Below are 19881 nucleotides of genomic sequence, written 5' to 3'. Positions count from 1 at the left end.
GATGAGCTCATTCTTCTCATTAGCTACAACTATAATTCCTCCTTTCTTAGGCATACACTGCACCGGGCTCACCCATGAACTGTCTGAAATAGGATAAATGATCCCTGCATCCCGTCATTTAAGAATTTCTTTCTTCACCACCTCTTTCATAATAGGATTGAGTCTTCTCTGATGTTCAACGGTATGTTTACTTCCTTTCTCAAGCAGAATTTTATGCATACAATAAGAAGGGATGATTCCTTTAATATCTATTATAGTCCATCTAATTGCTGATTTAAACTCTCTCAGAATTCGCAAAAGCTTGTCTTCATCACTACCTTATAGGTTAGACGCAATAATAACAGGTAATGTAGATGCATCACCTAAAAATGCATACTCAAGTGATCCGACGATGGTTTGAGATTAAATATGGGAGCTTCTTCAATAGATGGTTTAAGATGCTCCTAAGAATTTTTTAGCTCTGCTAATCCAAGAGACTTGAATGTCATATCCAACTTCCTCTTCCATGGTGATGCATTTAACAACTAAAGTTGCTCTGCTCTTTTATCGTCTTCAATATCAGATTCCCCTGTTAAGGCTCTCTCTCTAAGGTATCTGACCTTAATAATTGCTCAAACTCTGATTTTATTAAAGAGTCAACCAGCTCTACTTTATAGCACTCCTCTTTATCCGTTGGGAATTTAATTACATTAAACACATTAAAAGTGACATCCTGATCTTGAACCCTCATTGTAAGCTCTCCATTTTGCACATCGATCAAAGTTCAGCCTGTAGCTAAGAATGGTCTTCCCAAGATAATAGGAATCCTCTTATCCTCCTTAAAGTCTAGAATGACAAAATCGGCAGTGAAGATGAGTTTATCCACTTTAACCAAGACATTTTCCACTATACCTCTCGGATAAGTGATGGACCGATCAGCCAGCTGTAAGGAAATGTTTGTAGGTTTTGGATTAGGCAGACCAAGTTGCATGAAGATAGATAATGGCATGAGATTGATACTAGCTCCCAAGTCGCACAAGCACTTATCGAAAAATAACTTTCCTATAGTGCATGGTATCAATGAACTTCCCGGATCTTTAAGTTTAGGAGGCAATTTATGTTCCAGCACCGTACTGCACTCTTCTGTTAGAGCAACGGTTTCCAACTCCTCAAGTTTTAACTTTTGAGATAGAATACCCTTCATGAATTTAGCATAGCTCGGCATCTATTCTAGAGCTTCCACAAAAGGTATGTTAATATGCAATTTCTTGAAAACCTGCAGAAACTTGGCAAACTGCTTGTCGAACTTCTGCTTCTCAAGTCTTTTTGGATATGGAGGAGGTGAATAAACCTGTTTGTTTCCCGTATTCTACTCAGGAGTAGATTGTTCAGCATAATTTTTGTTTGTTTCCACTTCGCCATCCTCCTGATAAGCTTTATCATCAAAACTTCCACTTTCCGGTTCAGGGGAGAGTGCGGGTATAACGACTCGTATATTTTGTATTATTTTAAGAGTGTAATTGTTGATAATTAAATAAATAAAATATGTGTATTTGTTCAGTCAGCTGTGTGGTGCCTTATTAATAGTTGTGTGTGACTTATTTGAGTTTGAGGATTACTTATGTGGTAAATTGTTGAGCTGTATGGTTTTATTCTCACTTTTAAAAGTGATTTACTAAAGATTTATTTTTATAAATATTAGGGTCATCGTTAAAATTATTTTTATGATTTTATATTTTCAATAATTAATTTTGAGAATTTCTAAAATTTAGAAAATAATATTTCGTTAATTATTTATCCCTAAATAATTTTCTGATTGTAATTAAGTGTAAATTCAGTATTAAATTCAAAAATGCTTCAAAAATTACAAAATTCATATTTTATTAATTTTGGAATATTTCAAGAATTTTAAAATTATTTTAGAAATTTTTAGGATTAATTCCACCCGCACGTTTGTTTGTCAATTCGTCAAATGCAGGTATGAGTTGCGAGTCAAAATTATTTAAAAATAATGAAAATTTTATTTTATTAGTTTCGGGATTTTTAAAATATTTTAAGATTATTTTGAAAAAAATTCGAGCTTATTTTACGTGCAACCTGGTTCGTTAAATTGCAATGATTCGATTTAAAACCAGGCCTGCATTCAGTTAAAGACACGTGGCGTATAGTAAAAGGGCTCTGTATCAATTGTGGATACGTGTTTATTGCAGGAGGGTTACAAATTAATTTATTATATAAAATATTAGCCTCTCTCTCCTCCTCTCCTATCTCTCTCGCAAATTTCTCTATCTCTCTACTCTCACTCTCGTCTCTCTATCTCTCCCTCATAGTCCCTTACTTCCTCTCATTTTCTTTTCTTTTCCCTCTCCTCTTCGTTTTGCCGGATTCTGGTAATTTCCCGGTTTCTTTTCTTTTTTCGGCCGCTATCTTCTTCTCCGATTGTTGCCTCAGTTGTTCTTTCTTTGTGTGGTGCATGTATATATATATGCGAATATATATATGTGTTACGTTTGGTGTGATTATGTTGCCGCCCTGTTCTGTTCATTTCTTTTCTTTCGCCGGTTCTTTTCCGGCAAGTGTTCGGTGTGTGTGCGTTGCGCTTTTGGCGCGTGTGTTTCTGCAGTGTGTTGTTATTTATTTCGTGGGTATTAATTTGGAAATTGTTGGGTTATTTCTGCAGGAATGATATGATTAACATTCGTGAATTAAATTTATCATACGGGAATTTTTATTAATCAATCGGTGAAATCTGTGATTGGAAACCCAACTCGGGTACCTCCGGATTTTACCGCCGTCCACGATGAATTTTGACGAGCGGACGGTGGATGTGGCGCCCTCCAAACCCGGGTCAGAAGTTTGGGGTCCACACACACATCTTAATTATAACCTGCTTATAACAATAATAAAGATAATAATAATATATGCAGGTACCCTACTTATCAACTACCACGGACCGCAACAGGTTAAAGTATGCACACAAGCCAAACACACTAATATATTACAAACCGTTCAAATCCCAACTATTTCAAACTCACACTGAGTATCAAACATTAATACAAACTTTTACAAACTTAAATTATCCCAAAAGAAGCCTACTAGATCGGCTTCCTCAACCTGAACCCCTAGCTCTCGCGCTGGACTGGGGATTCTCGCTACCAACTGGTTCCTTTTTAACTGGAAAGAATATAAACAACATCGCACAAATGAGCTAACTAGCTCAGCAAGTCAAAATGACAAAACTGAGAATAATGATCATCAGGTGACTATGATTATGATATCAAGTGAACATTAGATTATGATTTAGAATTGGATATTATACTTTTAATTTAAAAGCCAAGGTTAGGCTGCTGATCAGTCACGCACTAACCCCGAGCAAGGCACACAACATTGCTCTAACTATTGGATCCAAGGCACACATTGGCCTAACTTGACCATTATATGGTCTGACCACGAATCTGGTCCACAATTTTATAAAACAATCCAATTCTAACATAATAACAGAATATGCAATAATAAACAATAACCAAAATCAGTAACAACAATGAGTGTTTAACAATGAAAGGTTTTCAATCTTTGTAAGGATCAAATAAGTAGTTTAAAAGCTTGAACGTTGGGTAATGAAAGAATTTGATAACAAAAGAATCAATATTTCAGGGTTTCAAAGATTTGGGCTCTCAAAGCATAGGATACAATGGTTGAATGTACAAGTAATTCAGTTCAGTGTTTGGGATTTTGTTTGCATGTATTTATGGAATAGTATCGTATACTCGAGGTTCGAGTTTGGGTTTACAATAATCAATGGCTTAGAAAGAATATGGTTCATGGCTCAAGAACAATAACTGAAATCAGGGTTTAGGTTTCCGTGCTTCAAAGCACTTGCAATGTCAACAAGACTATCAAGAATTACAATGTCTCGAGAAAGTTCAGAACACTTGCCTGGTATTAGCTTACTACTCTGCACTGACTTCCAATCACAACCGTCTTACTCTTCAACTATCTGTTTTCCTTTCCTACGTCTTGCCTTTTCTTCTCACATATCATAAGTATCTATCAATCATCAACTCATAGAGTTCTATTCAACACACACTTCTATCTACCCTTCGTTTTACCCAAATCCGATTAACGGATTGAAATCTATGCAATAACGAAGTAAACACCGAATATATAGACCGATAGTCAAACAACAGGTCACGTATAACACATAATACATCACGTAATCAATGACATATCATTTATAAAGAAGTCTCGGGTCATAAATGTGCTTTCGGGTATTTAAAATAATTTTTAAAACATTTTTCGGAATTAAAACGGGTCGTTGGATCAATTTCGGGTTAATAAACAGGGTTCGGTTGACCAATTCTGGCTCCGAAACAATTTTAGAATAATTATCGAGCCTTGAAAATAATTTAGAATAATATTTTAAAGCTCGAAACTATTTTTCAGAATTTTTAAATCATTTTTAATAATTAAATCTAATTAAATAATTAATTAAAAATCAATTAATAATTAATTAAATCAATTAATCAATTAATTTTCGAATTAATTGACTAATTAATCAATTAAAAATTAACTGAAATTAATTAACTAATTAATTCAGATTTATTTGTGAATTAAAAATAATTTTCGGAATTAAAATAATAATTTTTAGAATTTTCAGAAATTAAAAATGAATTTTTATAATAAAAATAAATAAGAAATATAATTTTTAAACATTTTATAAATAGGAATCCTAAATTTGCAAAGTCTGCAAACCTCAGGGACCTAACTGCATCGTTTTCAAAAGTTGGGGTATCAAACTGTAATTTTCCAGCTCTTCGCCGGAAAACAGTCGGGTTCGCCGGAGAACACGTTCCCGGCGTCCTCACCCCACCAACACCTCCAGATCACATCTACACAACATCAGGAACACAACCATGCAATCAATTCATCCTAACAATCCCTGAGTTGGCCGGAATTTGGCCGTGAAGTTTTCCAGTTTCCGGCGAACATCGGAAAACTTCAAAACACAACTCCCTTCTCTACAGACCTCGTTGGTTCATGAAACTTATACGACTAGATTGCAAATTTCACAGAGAACACAACCCACTATAACACATCATCAATCTATCACAGAATAAGAAACCCCCAAATTTCAATTAAGAACATTCATACGGGTTATAAACCCTAATTTTAAAATTCGAAAATCAAACTCAAATTTGAACATTTATTGAACTCCAAATCAGACGTATGACATATGAAAATCATCAGGAAAACAAGCTCTACAACATGCAATCATCAAATCATACAAACAATCATCCGAACAAAAATTCATATTTTTAATAAAATAAATTTGAAAATAAATAAATTTTTAGAAATTAAACCTTTGATTCTGCAGTGAAACAAAGCTCAGAATCTGATAGAACACCTCAAATCCTTCGTTTTGGTTACTCAAGCTTTAAAAACAGAGATCGGTAACGCCTTCGTTTTGCTGTTTGATTCTTAGAACAGTTTATGAATATAAGATTTTTCTCTGTAAAATTATATAATTATCTGTCTGCAATTGATTTTTATACGAAATAAAATACGGTAAAAGGCTATTTATAATTACGGAAAATTAGTATCCCGTTGGATCATTCCGGATATAAAATGGTACGTTTATTTATAAAAACTGATCCAAACGGTATCGGTTTTCGGGATAATTATCCAAATCAGTACAGCTTGTACTGCGGTCTTGGTCTCAGCACCCAGTTACACGTACTACGAAGTGATAATTGGGATAGTTTAATAAAAAGCTCCCGTTTATCGAAAATACGGGTTTTATTAATATACCGAAACGAATATTGTATCGAAAATGTTGTGCCGGGACCCGCGCAGGACAAACCGTACGCCGGATCGAAAAAGTCAAAACATGGAAAATGCTCGGAATATTACAATTAGGTTAGGAAGGAGTTTTCGGAAGAGTTTCGGGTTCCAAAAACGTAACAACGGTTGACGTCGGTTGGTTCCCGTTTTTGTAAAATAAAGTTTAATTACCCGGAAAAAGATTTTAAAAATTTCATATGATTCTTATAAATCTATAAATCAACATAAAAATAATTAAGAAGATAAGACAATTATCTATATTTTATTTTGGACATATAAAAATTAAAATACTCAATTAATATTATTTTTGAATATTCAAGTACATATATCACTTAACAATTAACTCACAAAATAGATACTGAACACACATACTAATTATTTAATATCGAAAATAATTACACGATATATCCCGGATATTACATCCTTCCCCCCTTAAAAGGATTCTGTCCTCAGAATCTCCTTAGAAAACAAGTGAGAATACTTTTCTCTCATATCACTTTCTAACTCCCAGGTTGACTCTTCAACCTTTGGGTTTCTCCACAATACTCTTACTAACTTTATCACTTTATTCCTCAATACTTTCTCTTTTTCCTCTAAAATCTCTATTGGATTCTCTACATATGATAAATCTGCCTGAAGCTCTATTGGCTCATATTCTATTACATGCCTGGAGTCTGGATTATATTTCTTGAGCATCGATACATGAAAAACATTGTGAATGTGCCCCATGTGCGGAGGTAACGCCAATTCGTAAGCGACTTTGCCAACGCTCTTTAGGATCTCAAAAGGTCCGACATATCTTGGGCTTAGCTTCCCTTTCTTCCCAAACCTCGTTAGTCCTTTCCACGGTGATACTTTTAATAATACCAAGCTCCCTTCTTCAAATTCCATGTCTTTCCTTGACTGGTCTGCATATCTCCTCTGACGATTTTGTGCGGCTATTAATCTCTTCTGGATAATTTCAACAACTTCCTTTGTCTGTTGCACCAATTCAGGTCCGAGTATTTTGCGTTCTCCTACTTCGTTCCAATATAATGGAGATCTACATTTGCGTCCATAAAGGGCTTCATAAGGTGGCATTCCAATGCTGGCATGATAACTGTTGTTGTAAGCAAACTCTACCAGGGGTAAATGTTCGTCCCAACTTCCTTTGAAATCAATAGCACAAACACGTAACATATCCTCGATTGTCTGGATCGTTCTTTCACTTTGACCATCCGTTTGGGGGTGATAAGCTGTACTCATATTCAGTCTTGTTCCCAAACATTCTTGAAAACTCTTCCAGAATCTTGAATTAAACCTTGGATCTCGATCAGATACGATAGACACTGGAACTCCATGACGAACTACAATTTCTTTTAGGTACATATGGACCAACTTGTCGAGCGAAAATCTTTCATTTATAGGCAGAAAATGAGCTGACTTGGTAAGTCTATCCACTATAACCCAAATGGCATCATGATTAGCTCTTTGTCCTTGGTAATCCAACTATGAAATCCATGGTAATATGTTCCCACTTCCACTCTGGAATCTCCAATGGTTGTAGCAATCCGCTTGGTCTTTGATGCTCTGCTTTAACTCTCTGACAGGTATAACATTTGCTAACCCATTCCGCAATTTCCCTCTTCATATCTGGCCACCAATAATTCTTCTTTAAATCTCTGTACATTTTGGTACTCCCTGGATGGATGGAATATCTTGAACTATGTGCTTCTTGTAAAATTTCATTCTTTAACTCCGTCACTGGTGGAATCCAGATTCTAGATGAAAATCTCAAAATGCCTTGATCATCCTTCTGCGTGCATAACTCTTCACCTATCAAACGATTTATATCTTGATCCATTACATCTTTCTGACATTTCTTTATTTTCTCCAACAACTCCGGCTGGAAAGTCATACTGTACACTTTCGCTTTCTCAGGCTCGCAAACTCTAATTTCCAATTCCAATTTCTGAAATTCCTTATATATATCTTCAGGTACTGATAATTCATTTAACTTTTCCTTCCGACTTAATGCGTCTGCCACCACATTCGCCTTACCGGGATGATAATTAATCGAGCAATCATAATCCTTGATCAATTCTAACCATCTCCTTTGCCTCATATTAAGTTCCTTCTGGGTAAATATATATTTCAAACTTTTGTGATCCGTGAAAATCTCACACTTTTCTCCATACAAATAATGTCTCCAAATCTTCAAAGCAAAAACTATAGCTGCTAGCTCCAAGTCATGAGTAGGATACTTTTGTTCGTGTGGTTTCAATTGCCTTGACGCATACGCAATCACCTTGTCGTGCTGCATAAGAACACATCCTAATCCTTTGTAGGAAGCATCGCTATAAATTACGAAATTCCCTTGATTGTCTGGAAGTGACAAAACAGGTGTTGTGATTAATTTCCGCTTCAATTCCTGAAAACTTTCTTCGCACTTGTCATTCCATATAAACTTTTCATTTTTTCGTGTAAGCTTTGTTAATGGTGTGGCAATCCTTGAGAAATTCTGAACGAATCATCGATAATATCCTGCCAATCCCAAGAAACTTCTTACCTCAGTGGGTGTTCTCGGTCTTTCCCAATTCGTAATTGCCTCGATCTTTGCTGGGTCCACTTTGATCCCTTCGTTACTGACTATGTGTCCTAAGAACTGAACTTCTTGTAGCCAAAACTCACACTTCGACAATTTAGCATATAACTTCTTTTTCCTTAAAATCTCCAAAGTTGTCCTTAAATGTTCCGCATGATCCTCCTCCGTCTTTGAATAGATCAAAATATCGTCTATAAATACTATAACGAACTTGTCCAAATATTCCTTGAAAATTCTGTTCATCAGGTCCATAAACGCTGCTGGGGCGTTGGTCAATCCAAAAGACATCACTAAAAACTCGTAATGTCCATACCTTGTTCTGAAAGCTGTCTTTGGTATATCTTCTGGCTTGATCTTTAGTTGATGATATCCCGATCTTAAATCAATTTTGGAGAAGTACTTGGCTCCCTTCAATTGGTCAAACAGATCATCGATTCTGGGTAACGGATACTTGTGCTTGATTGTCAGCTTGTTGAGTTCCCTATAGTCAATGCACAGTCTCATGCTTCCATCTTTCTTCTTGACAAATAATACCGGGGCTCCCCACGGGGATACGCTGGGTTTGATTACTCCTTTTTCTAACAATTCCTGCAATTGCTTTGCTAGCTCTTTCATCTCAACAGGCGCCATTCTGTACGGGGCTTTGGATACTGGTTCTGTTCCAGGTGCTAAGTCGATCGCAAATTCAATTTCTCTATCTGGAGGAAGTCCTGGCAATTCGTCGGGAAATACGTCTGGAAATTCATTCACTACTGGGATATCTTCAAGTTTTGCTGGCTCCTGACTTTTGTCAATCACGTATGCTACGAAATGCTCGCATCCTTGCCGTAGTAACTTCTTGGCTTGAATCATCGTTAAGAACTTCTTTACCTGCTTCTATCCCTTGAACGTTACTATTCTTTCGTCTGGCATTTTCACCATTACTTTCTTATTTCGACAATCTATCTGAGCATCATGCTTAGATAACCAATCCATCCCTAATATCACATCAAATTCTCCTAACTTAAATGGTATCAAATCTATACAAAACTTACTACCAGAAATCTCAATCTCACAATTTCCACAAACTTGGTTTACAGTTACACGTTCTTGATTTGCTAATTCCACAGTCATTATTTCATTTAAGCACTCAACTGGACAGTTTAATTTTCTAATAAAATCTTGTGAAACAAATGATCGAGTTGCTCCCGAGTCTATTAACACTTTGGCACATAAAGAATTCACATTAAGCGTACCTGCCACAACATCCGTATCCTGGATCGCATCCTTCATCGACATGTCAAAAACTCTAGCCCTTGAAGTCTCATTCACTATTGGGGTAGATCCCATAATCCTCAATGCATTACTGACTGGGGCTGGTGTCTTGCAATCCCTGGCCATATGTCCTGGCTTCCCACATTTAAAGCATGTAAATCCAATGACTGGAACCTTCACTGCTGGATTCCGGATAGGCTGATCCTTATTTGCTGGCTGATTTCGGCACTCCAATGAATAGTGCCCTTTCTGGTTGCATTTAAAACATACCACATTCAACTTGTTACAAACTCCTCCATGCTTCTTTCCACATACTTGACAATCTGGAAAAGTTAATCTCAACTGATTCGGCGAATTCACATTAGCTGGACGATTGCCCTGGCCTCCGTCTCCTGCATTTTGTCTCTTGAAATTAAAATTTCTCCCTGGCTGAAACTTGCCCTTCTTAAAATTTGGAAACTTCCCTGTTTGTGACTGACCCTCACTTCCCTCAACTTTCCTTTTCTTGCTTTCCTTATCTTTCTGGAACATCTCACTCTCTGTCTCTGCGATCATAGCTTTCTGTACAACCCCGGCGTAGGTATCCAATTCAAAAATAGCTACTTTCCCCCTGATCCATGGCTTCAAGCCTTGCTGGAATCTCTTAGCTTTCTTTCTATCAGTATCAACATACGACGGCACATACCTTAACAATTCCTCAAACTTCCCTTCATAATCTGTTACCGACATATTCCCTTGCTTTAACTCTAAAAACTTCAGCTCCATTTGATCCTGAACAAACTGAGGAAAATACTTTTCTAAAAACAATTCCTTGAACCTTTCCCAACTAATAACATCTGTGCCTTCCAATGTCTTCACCATTTCCCACCAATAGGTGGCCTCATTCTTCAGATAGTAACTTGCAAACTCAACCTTCTGTTCCTCTTTCACTTTCACTAAGGCAAATGTCTTTTCTATTTCCTTTAACCAAACATTTGCTTCAATTGGCTCTAAGGAACCCTTGAATTCTGGTGGGTTTATTGCCTGAAAAGTTTTGAAAGTTACCTGGGGATTGGTCTGTCTCTGCTGTTGTTGTGCCAGGTGAACTGTTTGTTGGGCCAAGATTTGAAGAATCTGGGCTATTGCTGGGTCCATGGGTCCTGGGTTCACATTCTGGTTTGTATTATCTTGGTTGTTATTGTTGTTGTTGTTGGTTTCTTCATTCTGGGTGTTGGTGCGGGTATTTCTTTTGGGAGGCATTTTTCTGTAAAGAATCAATCAATTTATTTAGCTTTTGAATCAAATATTTGCATAAAAGAAAAGTTTTGGAAAACAAGAATATCTCTTTTTGAAAACAGTTGTAATTAAGTAAATTGCATGCTTCTTTACAGAATATAAACAGTTAGAGAAAACAGGGTACATGGTATCACAGGGTATACTGGTGCCATAAATAAGGTAAAGTAAAATAGGTGCAATAAAATAAATGACAGTGTTGGAAAGGAAAAGGTATCGATATATAGATCAAAAGTTTTAGGGTAGTACAAGCGTAAAGACACTTCAAAAATAAAAGCAGAAAAGGGTACAACAACCTACTCACTAGTCAGCATCGCTAGTCTATAAATACAACTCAAAAGTCTTCTGATACACACTACACACTACTGTCCATACTACATAACCATAACAACACTGCTCAGCATTTCCATCTCAGAATCTCTGGCTCATGGAAAATCTGGACCTCCTATCTCCTCAAGCTCCTCTAGAACCCACTTAGCCCACTCCACTAGGAAATCAGGGGTGATGTCCTCATGTGTAGCCTCAGCAATCCTCACAGCAGCTGCTCTACGAAACGCCTGGAGCCTCTCCCTAAGTCGCCTCTCACCACTCCCCATCTCTCTGGTACGCATGATATGCAATAACTCCTGGATCTGACCCTGTAGGAATCGCTGCTCCATAAGGCAAGCCTCAAACTGATGATATGGGACAGGATAGGAAGAGAACAGGAAAGGTACTCCTGTGACTGAATGACTAGTAAAGCCTGAATCAGCAGGTGGGGGTCCTCTGACAGGTGGCCTCATGCCTGGAGGTGGAATAGCCTGCAGTGGCACGGGCTGCAACACCGGTGGAGGTAGAATAGCCAATGCTGGTGGAATCACAGGACGTGGATCCGATGTTGGTGCTCCAACTGAAGGCTCTGAGTGATCAGCTGATACGGGAATAAAAGAATCGGCCATCTCTGCTATCTGAAATCATATCGCAATATAAGAATCTCGTTCCATAACGCAAACTATACTAATACCTGATATACCGAAGCACTCAACCTCTCAATGTTCTCTCATCCTATGCCTTACTTCTAATCTTAACCCTCTACCCATTCCCGTTATCCTAGGCTTGTGTCAGTGACTTATAACCTGTAGCTCTGATACCAAACCTGTGGCGCCCTCCAAACCCGGGTCAGAAGTTTTGGGTCCACACACACATCTTAATTATAACCTGCTTATAACAATAATAAAGATAATAATAATATATGCAGTGACCCTACTTATCAACTACCACGGACCGCAACAGGTTAAAGTATGCACACAAGCCAAACACACTAATATATTACAAATCGTTCAAATCCCAACTATTTCAAACTCACACTGAGTATCAAACATTAATACAAACTTTTACAAACTTAAATTATCCCAAAAGAAGCCTACTAGCTCGGCTTCCTCAACCTGAACCCCTAGCTCTCGCGCTGGACTGGGGATTCTCGCTACCAACTGGTTCCTTTTTAACTGGAAAGAATATAAATAACATCGCACAAATGAGCTAACTAGCTCAGCAAGTCAAAATGACAAAACTGAGAATAATGATCATCAGGTGACTATGATTATGATATCAAGTGAACATTGGATTATGATTTAGAATTGGATATTATACTTTTAATTTAAAAGCCAAGGTTAGGCTGCAGATCAGTCACGCACTAACCCCGAGCAAGGCACACAGCATTGCTCTAACTACTGGATCCAAGGCATACATTGGCCTAACTTGACCATTATATGGTCTGACCACGAATCTGGTCCACAATTTTATAAAACAATCCAATTCTAACATAATAACAGAATATGCAATAATAAACAATAACCAAAATCAGTAACAACAATGAGTGTTTAACAATGAAAGGTTTTCAATCTTTGTAAGGATCAAATAAGTTGTTTAAAAGCTTGAACGCTGGGTAATGAAAGAATTTGATAACAAAAGAATCAATATTTCAGGGTTTCAAAGATTTGGGCTCTCAAAGCATAGGATACAATGGTTGAATGTACAAGTAATTCAGTTCAGTGTTTGGGATTTTGTTTGCATGTATTTATGGAATAGTATCGTATACTCGAGGTTCGAGTTTGGGTTTACAATAATCAATGGCTTAGAAAGAATATGGTTCATGGCTCAAGAACAATAACTGAAATCAGGGTTTAGGTTTCCGTGCTTCAAAGCACTTGCAATGTCAACAAGACTATCAAGAATTACAATGTCTCGAGAAAGTTCAGAACACTTGCCTGGTATTAGCTTACTACTCTGCACTGACTTCCAATCACAACCGTCTTACTCTTCAACTATCTGTTTTCCTTTCCTACGTCTTGCCTTTTCTGCTCACATATCATAAGTATCTATCAATCATCAACTCATAGAGTTCTATTCAACACACACTTCTATCTACCCTTCGTTTTACCCAAATCCGAATAACGGATTGAAATCTATGCAATAACGAAGTAAACACCGAATATATAGACCGATAGTCAAACAACAGGTCACGTATAACACATAATACATCACGTAATCAATGACATATCATTTATAAAGAAGTCTCGGGTCATAAATGTGCTTTCGGGTATTTAAAATAATTTTTAAAACATTTTTCGGAATTAAAACGGGTCGTTGGATCAATTTCGGGTTAATAAACAGGGTTCGGTTGACCAATTCTGGCTCCGAAACAATTTTAGAATAATTATCGAGCCTTGAAAATAATTTAGAATAATATTTTAAAGCTCGAAACTATTTTTCAGAATTTTTAAATCATTTTTAATAATTAAATCTAATTAAATAATTAATTAAAAATCAATTAATAATTAATTAAATCAATTAATCAATTAATTTTCGAATTAATTGACTAATTAATCAATTAAAAATTAACTGAAATTAATTAACTAATTAATTCAGATTTATTTGTGAATTAAAAATAATTTTCGGAATTAAAATAATAATTTTTAGAATTTTCAGAAATTAAAAACGAATTTTTATAATAAAAAAAATAAGAAATATGATTTTTAAACATTTTATAAATAGGAATCCTAAATTTGCAAAGTCTGCAAACCTCAGGGACCTAACTGCATCATTTTCAAAAGTTGGGGTATCGAACTGTAATTTTCCAGCTCTTCGCCGGAAAACAGTCGGGTTCGCCGGAGAACACGTTCCCGGCGTCCTCACCCCACCAACACCTCCAGATCACATCTACACAACATCAGGAACACAACCATGCAATCAATTCATCCTAACAATCCCTGAGTTGGCCGGAATTTGGCCGTGAAGTTTTCCAGTTTCCGGCGAACATCGGAAAACTTCAAAACACAACTCCCTTCTCTACAGACCTCGTTGGTTCATGAAACTTATACGACTAGATTGCAAATTTCACAGAGAACACAACCCACTATAACACATCATCAATCTATCACAGAATAAGAAACCCCCAAATTTCAATTAAGAACATTCATACGGGTTATAAACCCTAATTTTAAAATTCGAAAATCAAACTCAAATTTGAACATGTTATTGAACTCCAAATCAGACGTATGACATATGAAAATCATCAGGAAAACAAGCTCTACAACATGCAATCATCAAATCATACAAACAATCATCCGAACAAAAATTCATATTTTTAATAAAATAAATTCGAAAATAAATAAATTTTTAGAAATTAAACCTTTGATTCTGCAGTGAAACAAAGCTCAGAATCTGATAGAACGCCTTCGTTTTGCTGTTTGATTCTTAGAACAGTTTATGAATATAAGATTTTTCTCTGTAAAATTATATAATTATCTGTCTGCAATTGATTTTTATACGAAATAAAATACGGTAAAAGGCTATTTATAATTACGGAAAATTAGTATCCCGTTGGATCATTCCGGATATAAAATGGTACGTTTATTTATAAAAACTGATCCAAACGGTATCGGTTTTCGGGATAATTATCCAAATCAGTACAGCTTGTACTGCGATCTTGGTCTCAGCACCCAGTTACACGTACTACGAAGTGATAATTGGGATAGTTTAATAAAAAGCTCCTGTTTATCGAAAATACGGGTTTTATTAATATACCGAAACGAATATTATATCGAAAATATTGTGCCGGGACCCGCGCAGGACAAACCGTACGCCGGATCGAAAAAGTCGAAACATGGAAAATGCTCGGAATATTACAATTAGGTTAGGAAGGATTTCTCGGAAGAGTTTCGGGTTCTAAAAACGTAACAACGGTTGACGTCGGTTGGTTCCCGTTTTTATAAAATAAATTTTAATTACCCGAAAAAAGATTTTAGAAATTTCATATGATTCTTATAAATCTATAAATCAACATAAAAATAATTAAGAAGATATGACAATTATCTATATTTTATTTTGGACATAAAAAATTAAAATACTCAATTAATATTATTTTTGAATATTCAAGTACATATATCACTTAACAATTAACTCACAAAATAGATACTGAACACACATACTAATTATTTAATATCGAAAATAATTACACGATATATCCCGGATATTACAGTGGACCGTGATGAATCATTTCTGAGTCCTACAAGTTAAAAATATAAAATACGAATAATAATAATAATAATTAGTTGGTTTAAATCAGTGATTGGGAATTTGTGAAATTTGGATTGTATGATTGGTTGTTATTGTTGAGTTGACGTCGAAGTGGTTCGACGGGATAGCCCGATAAATAAAGGAAGTGCTGCCCGATTTACGGGAAATCAAACTATGGAAATACAGGAGTGTATCCAGTAATTATCGGGACATTGAGCGAATATATAAATATATATATATATATATATATATTTTATATAAATAAATATTTTGCCAAAACCAATAAACCTTCGTAAAACGACGAGTATACGTATTTTCTGGAAACGAACCCCGAACCGATTTCTGAGAATGTGAACCCTAGGTGATACGTGTATTAAAATAACGCATAAGTTATGAGTCGGGTTTTGTTAATGTACGGGAAGATTGTTAGCGAGGATATGTCAAGCATAATCGAATGTCTAAATTAGGGTATTTTGACTCTGTAGGTTCTAGTCGGAAGGCCCGAGAGTTGCCGTTGGACTAAAGATTCCTAGTGATCAGTCAACAAGCTCGACAAGGTTCTAATCGAAGGGCCTGAGTGTCGAGGTCGGATCTAGGATAGTCTAATAGTAAGGCGATAAAGTCGAGCGTCCAAATCGATTCGAGGTCAATCAGAGATAGTTGTAAAGCTCTGCAAGACAAGTACCCCTGACCATACTCTTATGGTTCAATATATATGAATAAAATGTTGTTTTATTTTTGAACAGGAATATAAATGTTTTAAGTTACGTATCCCCTGTATTTGAAAATATTGCTTAAAATATGTTTTGGGGATAAGTAACTTCTGAAAGTACCTATCTCTAAAAAGGTAATTAAAATGAAAGGAAGTTTTGAATAGTGTGCTTTGACAAAATGGTTTTTAATAAGAGATAGGTAAAAATGAATTTGAAAACTGGATAAAATGAATCAGATATTGGATAACGTTGTGTAAGTGGCTAATTTGGTTGCGCACCCTATCTTCACCGATTAGTCCAGCATAGTTAATCAGAGACCTATCTAGTCTCTGCGGATCCGGTTAATTTGTGTGAAAGCCCGATCAGCTTTCCTAGACAATTTGTGTGATAGCCCGTCCAATTATCATGGATAACTTATGTAGAGGCCTGATCAGCCATCCCTAGATAACATCCAATACATATCTGATTACGGCTTGTGGTTCCAGTAAAGGAACAAATGGTTTTATGGTCCCCGTAATGGGACGGATGTTTTTATTGTTCCTATAATGGAACAGTGGTTTGGAAATGAAAATAGCATGCTAACATTGGACTATGGTATTTATACACAGCACACGATGGATGATATTGTTTTACAGAGCATGCTAGTTTTGAATATCCATTTTATACATGTTTTACTTGTTTTCTAACGAGTTATGGATTATGTTCCTATAACTGCTTTATTTTAAATCGTTTTACTTGTTGTTCATATAGTGGTACTGCTGAGCAATTGATTGCTCACCCTTGCAGAATGTTGTGTATATATCTATTGCAGATGTATAGGAGACCTTTCTATGCGATCAAGGCAGAGTTCCAGTTCTTTCCGTACCAGGCTCCTCTGAGGTAGTTGTGTTAGACCAAAGATGGTCTGTTGAGATGCTGTATTAGGATAATATTGTCACGATTGTTTGAAATAAGTTGGTTTTGTGATAATTGTAACATAAATCATACTTAAACCTGGAAAGATCTTGGTAAAGGGGTCGTGTTTAAAGTTTACTATTGCAGTGGATTATATTATGTTTATTATTATTGTTGTTATTGATGACGTCAACTCCTGACCCTGGGGTTGAGGCCGTCACAGTTGGTATTAGAGCTACAAGTTTGAGTCCCTGATTTAAGTTAGAAGTAGAGTCAAAGAAGTGTAGAAAAGTTTATATAACGGTGTGAGTCAGCAACTCAATCAGAGGAGAGAGTCTATGAGCTCAGTCGAGGGTTTCGAAGGCGTAACCCTGATGTCTATTGAGGATTGGCTGGAACTTCCCTAGCTTAGAGTATGTCTCCTTCGTATATATATTATTGGTAATGTCCGATAGAGATTTCTAGTTTTCCTCTCGAGAAAAATGAAATTGATCGCAAAAGTTCAGCGCCTGAGCGAACCCTTGATGTGTCAGCTGAAGAGACACCAATGTTATTCACATTTTTTATGTCAAGGAATGTTACTGGATCGAGTGTGCAACCTCGGTGAGTTCAGATAATATGTGATGATAGTAGTCGGTGGAGGCTATGACAACCCAATCTCTTAGTGTATGGGGATCAGTACTATTGTATATATCTTGAACCCTTTCACGCCTTTCCTGAAATGCATTATGTTTCTAGAATAATTGTTTACCTTTTTTACAAGTTATTTGTTTTTCTTGTAAGAAGGTCAAAGTTCGAATTAAGCAAATTAAAGTTCCGTTGATCTCGTCATAAATCAGATTCCCCTTCCTATTTGTGAATTTTCTATCTAAACATTATTTCCTTCCTCGGTGATTCTATCAGCTGATTGGGGCATATAATGCATATGATTTGCCTGTTTGTTTGTGTGACAAAGGGTCTGGTGGGACGCCACTGAATTATGTGTTATACACTATGCGGTACTAAGACTGGCCATCTTACATACTTGTATGGTTGCTCTCAGTTATATCTATGTCTTTTTGACTTGTCCATCCTGTAACATTAATGCTTTGATTTTGAAATTTTATTTGATATTCCATGCCAATGAATTCGTCAATAACCTCTGTATTTAGACAATCCTGGTTATTGAAAGTGAACAAAAGTTGACTTTCTGGAAGAATAGAAGTTTTATGTATGGTTTTTACTTCACAAATGAAGATAGTAGAGAGGATTCATGATTCGACATTGAAGGTTGCAGCTTTGGGAAAGCTAACTCAGTGATAGATGGGTCATTTACAAGAGATAAGAAATCGTCCTGAGAGGAATGGTTGGTTGAAACTCAGACTGGTGTGTCAGCCAAATCCGTGATTCCTTAAGTTTGACTTGACCTACAAGTTTACCCTTTTTGGTTGGTGACTAGTATAGTCCGTCTAGTTTCGCGGTATATCGAATTTTTTAATGTTATATTTTTAAGGGTGCTGGGAGGTTGATCAGTTGTTGTTATATTGAGAAGTCCTGCTATAATGTTTAATATCTTTATATTCCAGTTTTTTGCGCTGTTGTTGATTCTGTCAGTATTTTCCTGACACAGGTGCACCGTTGGAACGGTGATATTTTTATTATACAACGTCGTTATGTTTTTGATAAATTCCCTGTTATATTTCAGGAAAATGCCACCCAAGAAAGCTACCCAGTCTAAAGAAAATAGTAGTAGTTTTACGGAGTGTCCAGCTATAAACGAAATTCTAGACTTGTTGTGCCAGCAACAGCAGCAGCAACAACAGTTGCAGTTAATCCAACAGATTCAGCAACAACAACATCAACAAAGAGAGCCAACTCAAGCTACTAGTTTTAAATCCTTTCAGTCTGTTAAGCCCCCAGAGTTTAAGGGCGAAGTGGACCCTGTTGTTGCCAGAAATTGGCTTAAGGAAATGGAAAAGGCATTTACCGTCATGAAAGTAAGTGATGATCTTAAGAAAGACTATGTGAGCTACTTTCTGAAGAATGAAGCAAATTATTTGTAGGAATCCACTCGTTTGTTGCAAGGAGAAGGCCCTGTTTCTTGGACGAGATTTACAGAATTGTTCTTGAAGAAGTATTTTCTCGATTGTCTAAGGAATCAGTTGGAAGTCGAATTTCTAAAACTGAAATAAGGTGAAAGAAGTGTGTTGGAGTACGAGGCCAAGTTTACAGAATTGGCCCGATTAGTTCCTGAGTATGTAAGTTTAGAGATCCAGAAGGCAAAGAGGTTTCAACAAGGATTGAAGCCTAAAATCCACAGCGGAGTTGTGGCATTGCAACTTAAGACATATCCTTCCGTAGTTCAGGTTGCCTTGGTAATTGAAGGTGACCCGAAATTGGCCATTAAGTAAGAGGGTGATAAGAAAAGGAAGTCTGAAGGTGTTATCAATAAGACGGATCAAGGAAAATCCAGTCAGGAGTTTCAAAATTGGTTTGGCCGAAACAGGAGTAAAAGATTCAGGAGACAGAGTGTCTCCTAGACTAGCTCTGATGCTACCTCAGTTGCTTCTATTCCATCCCAGTCAGTCAAGTAAGCAGTGCATTGCAAGCCCTGTTACAGGAGACACAGTGGTTCGTGCAAAAAGAATGTTCAATGTTTCAAATGTGGTCCTAAAGGTCATTATGCATCGGAATGCAATCCTGGAAAACCTGGGAGTTATTTGTTACAATTGTGGGAAGGTTAGGCATATTGCAAGGAGTTCTGGAACGGTTACTCAAAGTACTATATTCCAAGGGACAACATCCAGC

The 19881-nt window shown here is 36.5% G+C and overlaps 1 protein-coding gene across 1 annotated transcript; it reads right to left on the bottom strand.

Annotated features, from left to right (window-relative positions):
- Nucleotides 1-763: 763 nt before the first annotated feature.
- LOC141673939 (uncharacterized) lies at nt 764-1204 on the bottom strand. Its single transcript, XM_074480667.1, has one exon. The coding sequence runs from the start codon at nt 1202-1204 to the stop codon at nt 764-766; it is 441 nt and encodes a 146-aa protein (XP_074336768.1).
- Nucleotides 1205-19881: the final 18677 nt, after the last annotated feature.

This window comes from Apium graveolens, chromosome 7, assembly GCF_009905375.1.
Source record: "Apium graveolens cultivar Ventura chromosome 7, ASM990537v1, whole genome shotgun sequence".
Lineage (NCBI taxonomy): Eukaryota > Viridiplantae > Streptophyta > Magnoliopsida > Apiales > Apiaceae > Apium > Apium graveolens.
This window is presented reverse-complemented; position numbering and strand designations above follow the sequence as displayed.

What these genes read in the sequence shown, in the direction of transcription:
- LOC141673939 (XM_074480667.1), bottom strand. Translation starts at nt 1,204, where the DNA reads ATGCCGAGCTATGCTAAATTCATGAAGGGTATTCTATCTCAAAAGTTA.